Source organism: Gymnoscopelus microlampas (assembly GCF_963454915.1).
Source record: "Gymnoscopelus microlampas genome assembly, chromosome: 6".
NCBI lineage: Eukaryota > Metazoa > Chordata > Actinopteri > Myctophiformes > Myctophidae > Gymnoscopelus > Gymnoscopelus microlampas.
The window spans coordinates 43,736,913-43,746,048 of NC_139943.1; the positions used below are offsets into that span (position 1 = coordinate 43,736,913).

The 9,136-nt window shown below is 43.9% G+C and overlaps 2 protein-coding genes across 6 annotated transcripts in view; one reads left to right on the forward strand and one right to left on the reverse strand.

The window, feature by feature from the left end:
• tmem258 (transmembrane protein 258) overlaps positions 1–9,136 on the reverse strand; it is a 151,477-nt gene that overhangs the window by 47,627 nt on the left and 94,714 nt on the right. The gene's annotated exons all lie outside the window — the stretch shown is intronic.
• eps8l2 (EPS8 signaling adaptor L2) overlaps positions 1–9,136 on the forward strand; it is a gene marked incomplete at its 5' end in the record, with an annotated part of 65,657 nt that overhangs the window by 6,796 nt on the left and 49,725 nt on the right. For 2 of the 5 annotated variants that reach the window (XM_084059181.1, XM_084059182.1), the window contains 2 exons: positions 876–926; positions 1,707–1,753. In XM_084059181.1, the coding sequence (XP_083915307.1) occupies positions 892–926; positions 1,707–1,753 (82 nt within the window). Of the gene's footprint in view, positions 1–875; positions 927–1,659; positions 1,754–4,073; positions 4,189–9,136 lie in introns of those variants that run through there. The other 3 variants (XM_084059180.1, XM_084059183.1, XM_084059184.1) reach the window with 2 other exon arrangements.

Sequence of the window (9,136 nt, forward strand, 5' to 3'; positions counted from 1 at the left end):
CAGCTGAAAACTCTGAAACATATTTTAATGTAATGTTGTTGATAAAAAAGAAAAACGCTGATAAAGAAATTAAAACAGGATCCATTGTATTTCAGGTCTTTATATTGTCCCTAAGACCAGAGCCCCACATTGATGCGTGCGTGCGTGAGTGTGTGGGTGCGCGCGCGCATGCGTGCGTGCGTGTGTTTGTAACATGCACATTACATAACAACTACTTCAGCAAACACCTTGGCAAGCAACTTGGAGCTGCCAGGCTCAGCTGACAGTGTAGGAGATTTGTCTTGTTCCATTCTGATCTGTTATGTTCAGTTTAGTTATTCTAATCTCTGATTTACAGGCATCAGCACTGCATTGCAATTTGCCTTTTCATTTGAGAGCAAAATATGTACAGTATTTATGTCCTCCCAAATTAATTAATTGCAACTATGCAGATAGAGTCACCAATAGAGCAGATCTAATTACATTGTGTATATCAGCCTGCTGTCTTCCATTGTCCCACAACAGTCCCCTGACTCCAGCCATACAGGCCCAACACCTGGCCCACTCTAGTGGAAGGACAGGCTGTATAGAAAATATGTTGTGTACATGTTGTGTTGTGGGTCTGATGTATCAACTACCTTAGTAAAGCTGCATGCTGCCTCAGACTTAAAGTATATCACTGTAGGTGAGTTTCCAAAGTGGAATGGGAAACTAAAACACACCTGACGCAACATGCTAAAGAAAGGTTTGCTTGAACTGAATAATGCATGTTTGTTTTGTGGGGAAATGTTCCGTTTCCCTGGCCCTCCTCCCTTCCTTTAGCTCCCCCCCCCCCCTCTGTGTGTCTGGCACATCACCTGCCCGCTCTCTCACCCTACTCCATCTCTCTCTTCCAGGTGGATGTCTTAAACCATGAACATCCCAGGACCTCCATCGAGGCTGGCTAAGTGAGTCAACATACCATACATACTCTTTGGGAATTTCCAACCCTGCAGCATATTTACCTTTCAGCAAGTTAGCTAACACCCTGATCCTGAAGCCCCTGCCACAGGGAACAAGAGAAAGTGAGGGAATCGCTAACCTAGTATGTGAGAGGCAGCATGGGTCAGAGACCTCGGGCACAGAGCCGTTCTGTTGTGGAATGTTTGCCTTCCATGGGTGCCCCCCCCCCCCCCCCCCCCACACACACACATAGTCCACACACACACACACACACACACACACACACACACACACACACACACACACACACACACACACACACACACACACACACACACACACACACACACACACACACACACACACACACACACACACACACACACACACACACACACACCACACACCTCACTCTCTCTCTCTCTCTCTCTCTCTCTCTCTCTCTCTCTCTCTCAGTGCCCCACGCCCCCTTCCCCCCCTCTCTCTCTCTCTCTCTCTCTCTCTCTCTCTCTCTCTCTCTCTCTCTCTCTCTCTCTCTCAGTGCCCCACGCCCCCCCCCTCTCTCTCTCTCTCCCTGGCTGGTCCATATGCTCAGAATCTCAGGCTAATCTCCTCCTGTCCTGTACTGCCTGGACACTCTGTATACCACTCACTGATTGTGCACGTGCATGCATCGATGACAAGCGGCAGTGGAGTGGCCGTTAAGGTGTCAATTGGGGATTGTGCGTGGGGGTAATGATGAAGGGCCGACAACGTAACGCTGCTTCCTCTTCCTTCCCTTGCAGTGGGGTGGCCAGGTCGGACAGCAGGATAAGCGCCAAGGCCCTCTACGGTAAGATAATGCATGGACGGATTCTGCTGTATCTTTTGGCAGTGTGAGTGAGCGTATGCCGTGTTCTTCCTCTACATGGCCGTTAACATGATAACATCACCTTCTGTAGGCTGACTAGGTTACCAGGTCACACAGTTGAAAATGTGTACATTGTCATTACAGTCATTGACATAATTGTTCATATAAAGTGTGATGGTTGCTCATCGTGTTCTTTTATTGGCCATGTTTACTGCTTTATTTCCTTGCAAGCCAAGAATGGACAGGCAGGGAATGTATGGTAACAGTATTGTAATTGAGTCAAATCATAGCAATCATGAATTTGCATGGCAAATGTCTGGGTCAGGAAATCCAGTGCCTCTTATTGTTATGGTTATCTGTGAGATATTTTGCTGTGGCAGCTCTGCTGGCCAGCCAGAGTCATCGTATCCCCAGTGCACAGTGCACACACACTGATAAGAGTGGGCCAAGGTCCTTGCGAGGGGTCCTGTCCTGCTCAAATAAAGCAGGCAGGCTGCTGCTTTACTGGCACCTATGCTGCCTATGAGGGGCCTGAACTGGTGGAGAGAGCAAGGGTTGGCACCACACTGGGGTTTGTCATGAGACAGCTGATTTTTGTGCATTCCATATACAATTTGTCTGGCTTAGAGAGTTTCCAGATAGGGAGGAATTATGTGATTGCCATGACAGTTTTATATGACTTTGTTTCTCTAATAACTATCTGTAATTAATCTCTGTTACGAGGTTACAGCATATTATGACATAACATAATATGACATAATATAATATGACATATTATGATTATGCGATTTTAGCTGTTGCATGCCTGTGTTGGAGCTGGGTGTGTTTGTGTGACTAAAATATACCGTGCATTAGCAGGGAGTGCAGGGCGTGCCTGTTTTCAGAGTGCGGTTGGAACAGGGTGCGGATGGCCATGTCTTGCAGGTGAATGAAAGGGCCATTGAAATGGGGAGCGTAGAGGTGGGGCCTCCTCGCCCCTTGGTCCTCCCTGGCCCAGACATGAGCTCACTAGTTGTAGCCAGCACCACTCTGAACTACCAACATATAGAGAACCATTGTACTGTATTTTTGGGCCCAAATAAAAACTCACACCAAGGTCTAGCAGGGCAGCTAACCTTAATTTGTAGCAGCAACCACCGCAGCCATTCCCAATTTAAGATTTGTCTGAAATTCAGATATGGATGTTTACCACATAGATAATGATAATGGGATTTGCTTTTGGTACAGCATCAGCTCAGTTCAATTATCAAGCACATCAATGACACATGTTGATCCTCTTCTCTTTCCTTAGGAAGCTTACAGTATAGCATCATTCATTAGCATTGGCATTATTCTCAAGCAATCTTGTGGTGTAGCTACTGTACGTCAAATACTAATATCCACATGACGCGTGGTGAGTAAGCTCTTCAGCGCGGTATCCCGCTGTATGTGTGATGAAGTGATGCCTCTTTCTGTCCTGCATGGCAGATGGTCACTGCTGTCTTCTCACTACAGGACCTCTGGGACATTATGGCTGCCTTCTCTGCCTAAAACCATATCCTATTGAATCCTTTTTTTTTACATTTTCAGAGTTAACACTGAGGATTTTACTGTGTAGAGGCACTTTCGTAGGTTGAAGGAAATCCGTACTCATGGATAGCCTAGTGTACATGAGTCCCCTTTAATGCATTGGGAAGCCAAAAGCAGCATGGTCTACACACAGACGTGTTCCGGCAAAATCGGCACACAGCCATTGTCAGCGTTAGATGGTGAATGCTGATAATGGCTATGTGCCAGCTGCTTTTGGCTGCCCAATGCATTAAAAGTGACTTACTGTATCCGTGAGTCCTGTATCAGACACTATAGAACCACAAAATGGAAAGCACTTCCATTTGACATTATATGCGTGAGTGGTTTAACAATAGGAGGAACACAAGGTTGCGTCAGTAATTTGTACCACACCATTATAATCTTTGTGATAGAGTAAATGAAAAGCAATTCAAACATTGATTTTACATCTGAAAGATGTTAGCTGTCAAATATTTGAGCTTTTGGGGCATTGCGCCTGCTCAATTAGAATTTGCGCTACACTGCAGAGACTTATATATAAATATACAGTATAAAGATTGAGTCTTTATTGAGTCAACAGATACCGTAGATGTAGTAGAATGACAACAGGAAGTGTCACCAGCTCAATCTCCACTATGCAAAACCGCCCCATCACTCTTGCAATTCAGTGCAGCAGACAAGCGATGCAAATTGTACGTAGGGCCTCCCACCTCTCCCGTTATCAGGGGCATCAGGGTGGGGTGATGAACTGAGGGGCAGAGGAAAACAGGGGCCACATACAGACTCATCAGCCCAGGTCGGATCGGAAGACGCACCAACTTTATCAAACCATTCGAACAGTTTCTCAAGGGGGAGAATGTCTATTTCAGGTAAAATAGAACTTTGTCAAACATGTATGTGTGCTGGGATGGCATAAACAGACGGTTATACAATACTCTGAGAAATAATTCTTCACTGTTTTCTTTTGAAGATCAGCGTGTTTGTAGGAAGCTGGCTTGAATATATATTACATACCTTTTCTTCTTTATCTAAGCTTATGTGTTGCTTTATGTGCTGTGTCCTCTCCTCAGCTAAATGCAGTGCTGTAAAGCCTAATTTATACTTCGCACGATGATGTCACTCACCAGAAATAGCTGATTCTGAGTCATTGTGAGTTTACGGTAGGCGTTGGGTATCTCATACGTCTTCATAAAATATTATTGTGCTATATAAACCAGTGCACCGTCCTCTCAGGCTGTTGGCTCAATGTTATATAGACCAGTGGTGTTGGGACCTCTGATACTGCTAGTTTGTTGTCCTATTGTACCAGGAAGTTATTTGCATTGACCACCATACATCCCAGGTCTAACCCCTGTCAACATAGAAGGAAAATGAGCCAGAGAGATGTTGATGTGATTGCGTGTGGGGACGTGCAGTCAATCAGACAAATCTGCACAGCACCACATGTCCGTATCACCTGTAGTACTCTGGTTGATGTGTAGACCGATAGCCCAAAATGAAATGATTTTGCATTATAAAGATACAGATACCGTAAATGCCATAAACATCTTCTTCAGTAGTAGTATTTGGTATTTATTTTTCCTCCTGATTTTCTTTCTCTTCTGGCTTGAGATGTTTCTTGTGCTTACAGAATTTCTCTCTCTCTCTCTCTCTCTCCTTTATCCATTTGTACACAGAGTTAATTTAACACCTCTGCTTATGATCATTATAACTAGTAATCGGGAACGATGCAAGTCAGGAACGATGCAAGTTGGGAATTCATGCCCCATCAGATTACGCAATTATGTACCTGTTGTACCCTTTATACCCGTCTGTCTGTGTCCCTTGTATGCCCATATATGGAGATCTCTGTATGCTTTGCAAAATAGACGGTAGGGGTATAGTCCACTACTAGACTATCATGCTGTTTTTACCAGGTGCTCGAAGAGCGCCTGAGTCTATGAATCGGCAAGGCAGAGTTCGACACATTACAGATTTGCATTCGACACATTTTCGACACATTTGCGTCATTGGCTGTCCTTTAAGCCAATGGGGATATTTTCCCATACTCTGCACCTTGTCCTCCCAAGCTATGGGTAAGCGACAACTATTTGTCATTGGCTGTCCTGGCTGTCCTTCACTCCTTTAAGCCAATGGCCACACGAATGGGGAGACGGCCCACCCCCCACAGTAACAGCTCTCCGCTGTCCGCTGCCCTCATTCACTGTAACAGTTAGCCTCAGGCAGGACAGTTAGCCTAAATGCTAGCGTGTTTCATTAGAACTAGTTTGGCTATTAAGTTATTATTTGGCCATGTTCACACTGACTTCACTCGTCGCTATTGTTGGGAAGACCTGTGTGGTGTCTAAAAATGTTGCCACCACTTATATAAAAAACATTATTAGCATTTAGCGTCGCAAATTCTGTTGCCAGGTTTGGCGAGAGAAACAAGCAATCCGAAAAACAAGTAATCAGGTCTATGAAAACACACACACACACACACACACACACACACACACACACACACACACACACACACACACACACACACACACACACACACACACACACACACAGAGCACCTGGTAGAATATGACTTCAAGTCATTTTCTTTCTTGTTTTGTTTTCTTTTCTTTTTCAATTTAGAGTAGCCAATTATTCATTATATCCCCTTTTTCTCCCTGGCCAATTTAGTCGTTATGCCAATTAATTCCTCCCCACCACACTACACATTCCTTTAAAAAAAAAAAATATATATATATATATATATATATATATATTATTTGGGCTTTTCTGCCTTTATTGAATAGTACAGTGAAGAGTGACAGGAAACGGGGAGAGAGACAGGGAGTGACAAGCAGCAAAGGCCAGCAGGTTCGGGAATCGAACCTGCGACTCACTATCAGGCTACATTAGAGCCTAAATGTGGTATGCGCTTTAACCACTAGGCCACCAGCGCCCCGCCCCACACACATTTCAGTGTTGCATCCTACTGACTCACCTGCCAGTGAGGAGCCCCCACCGGGAGGACTTAGGCCCATCGTCCTACACTCCCTGCTGACAGGTGCCGCCCCAGCCTGTAGGAGTATGTGCAAATGAACAATATCACCCTCCCTGCCCGGGTTCCCTCCCCAGACACTGGCCAATTGTGTTCGACGCCCGACAAAGCAGGATGCACCATGGTGGTTTAGAACCCACAACTTCCGTGGTGGCAGGCAGGGACTTTACCACTGCGCCACCCGAGTGCTCGTGCTGTGGCCCTTTAGTTTGTATTTATTTGATAGACTATCTGATCAACTGCTAGATGTGCTTTGACTTTATTATATTTGCATGCATAAATAACAAATATTAGGGCCACTGTAATTTATAATGCCACTGTTTGGCCGTTTATGGTACATCTGGACTACAGCATTAAGGTTAGGATATAACATTGTTCATGTTTGTCCTGGTGATGACATGCCACACTACTTTTCGATGTGTTCACTGTCCAAAGATTGGTCTCATACAGCTTGTTGCACTCTGGTTTTTATCCCTTTACCCCATTGCTCCATGCCTTTGATACACGCACACAACCCAAAAAACATTGTCAGCACATGCCCCTGAGCAGACAGATGGAGGGAGGTGCAGTAGGGCATGTCTCCTAGTTTGTCATATTTATCTGACCATTTTATGTTGTTTTTATTGAATTTTTATATGAAACCTTTTCTGGCCTAACTATGGAACCTAACTTCACAACATAAAACACTAATGCCACTTTAATCTCTTGTATACTTTAAATTGAATGAATAATGAATATAAAACTTGATCCCAGAGTTTGGTTTCGCTTAGATGAAGTTGGAATGGCAGAGGTACCTCGAGACTAGACTTTAAGGACCATTGACTAAGGAGGTTGTTATCAAGCCCAATTAGATAGTCAGTGTTACCCAGGCTTCGTGTCAGACTGACAGTCAGCCAGGTAGTCATGTTATTGTTTGTCACTGGTCAGTGGGTCTGGAACGCCCTGAGGATCTGCCCATCTGCCTGGTAAGTGGCTCTCATTGCAAGCTGTCGCAACGCTGTGAATTGATTGGCATAAATGTCAGTCATTAATAAGGCATGAGGCAAGCTCGACTTTCACCAACACCTGCCGCTTGTGTTTCACCTGTGGCGAGCTGAGCAGGAAAGAGGAGAATTAAACAGGAAATGGACAAAACACAGGAAGGTGAAACACGCTTACCTCATTTTGGTTAAGCGACAGCGGTTACACATACACATTCCTCCCTTTAGATTTTGGTTTTATTAGTGTGGTTGCCCAACAGGGCAACCAGACTATTGTTATTGATAAACTGAGATAAACAATATTTCAAACCGCATCTCCTCCCACAGTTTTCATCCCCCAATGTTGCGCCATATGTCAAAATGACCGTCTAAATCGGGAATCGTGTGCTTGTATTTTGCTAAGAGATTGGTTCAATACTTTAATTGATATTAATTTATTAGTGCCATTAAATGTCCCCATCCACTTTAATGGAAAAGTGCAAAAACTCAAATTCAAGTATTTTTTTCTCAGAAACCTTAACAGCTAGAGTTATCAGATTTGGAGGGATAATTCATAATTAAGTCCCAAATTATTTAACAAAATATCACACCATTCGGCCTCATGGTGGCGCTATAACAGCCCCCTTTACGTTTTGGCCTATAACTCTTGAACCGTAGGTCCGAAAATCAAAATTTCTTTTCACCTGGATTCCTTGGGTCACTACGCATCTCCCCATATAGGCCACGCCCATTTGCGTCAGGATAGATTTTTTGATATTGATTTATTTGTGCATTAAATTTCCCCATCCACTTTAATGGTAATTGCAAAAACTCCCATTCAAGTATTTTTTTCTCGGAAACCGTACGGGCTACAGTTACAAGATTTGGAGGGGAGGTTAATAGTTTTTTGCGAAATTATTATGAAAATAATCACACCAGTCGGCCACATGGTGGCGCTATAACAGCCCACTTTACCTTTTGGCCTATAACTCTTGAACCGTAGGTCGTAAAATCAAAATTTCTTTTCACCTGGATTCCTTGGGTCCCGACGCATCTCCCCATATAGGCCTCGCCCATTTGCGTCAGGATAGATTTTCCGCCATTTTGAATTTTCTTCAAAACACACTTTTTGCTCCTTTTCCTTCAAATTTGGTCCAAATCTCACACAAATCGGTACACATGACCTATGGACCCATGCGATAAAGATAGCCAAACGGCATTTTGATAGTCCTTACCGTTCGTCCGTAATCGGCTTCCAAAGTTAGCGGGAGGGGCCCGTTTTACAAAGAATGCCAAAAATCACAAACGAAACGTCCAATCGATCCCAGATTTGAATCACATGTCAAGGTTGGTTTACTCAACAAATCCCCAAAAGCATTTCACTTTGACCCATAGGGGCCGCCACAAATGCGCAAAATGTCACCGTTTGATGCAAAAACATGATTTTTGGGGGATCAGTCCCTTCAAAATCAAAAGCAAGTGATCTCAGGAGTGAGGTGACAATATGATTGGCCCGTTACATTTGTGGGAGGGACCTGTTTGACAAAAATGCAGATGTGAAAAATGCAAGGCAAAGGGTTCTATTTTAAAGGGTTTAAAGGGTTATATTATACCTCTATGGGTTTTCCTTACACATTATATTTTTTACACAGATCGGTGCAGTTATAGGTAAAAACATGAAACGGCCTGTTATAGCGCCACCACAAGGCAGATTTGAAGTGTCATTTTTTCCTCGGCCTATTTATGTGTTTATGTTTAATGTGCGTGCAAAATTACATGGAAATTGCATGCTGTGTCCATGATTTGAGGCATTTTGTTCAA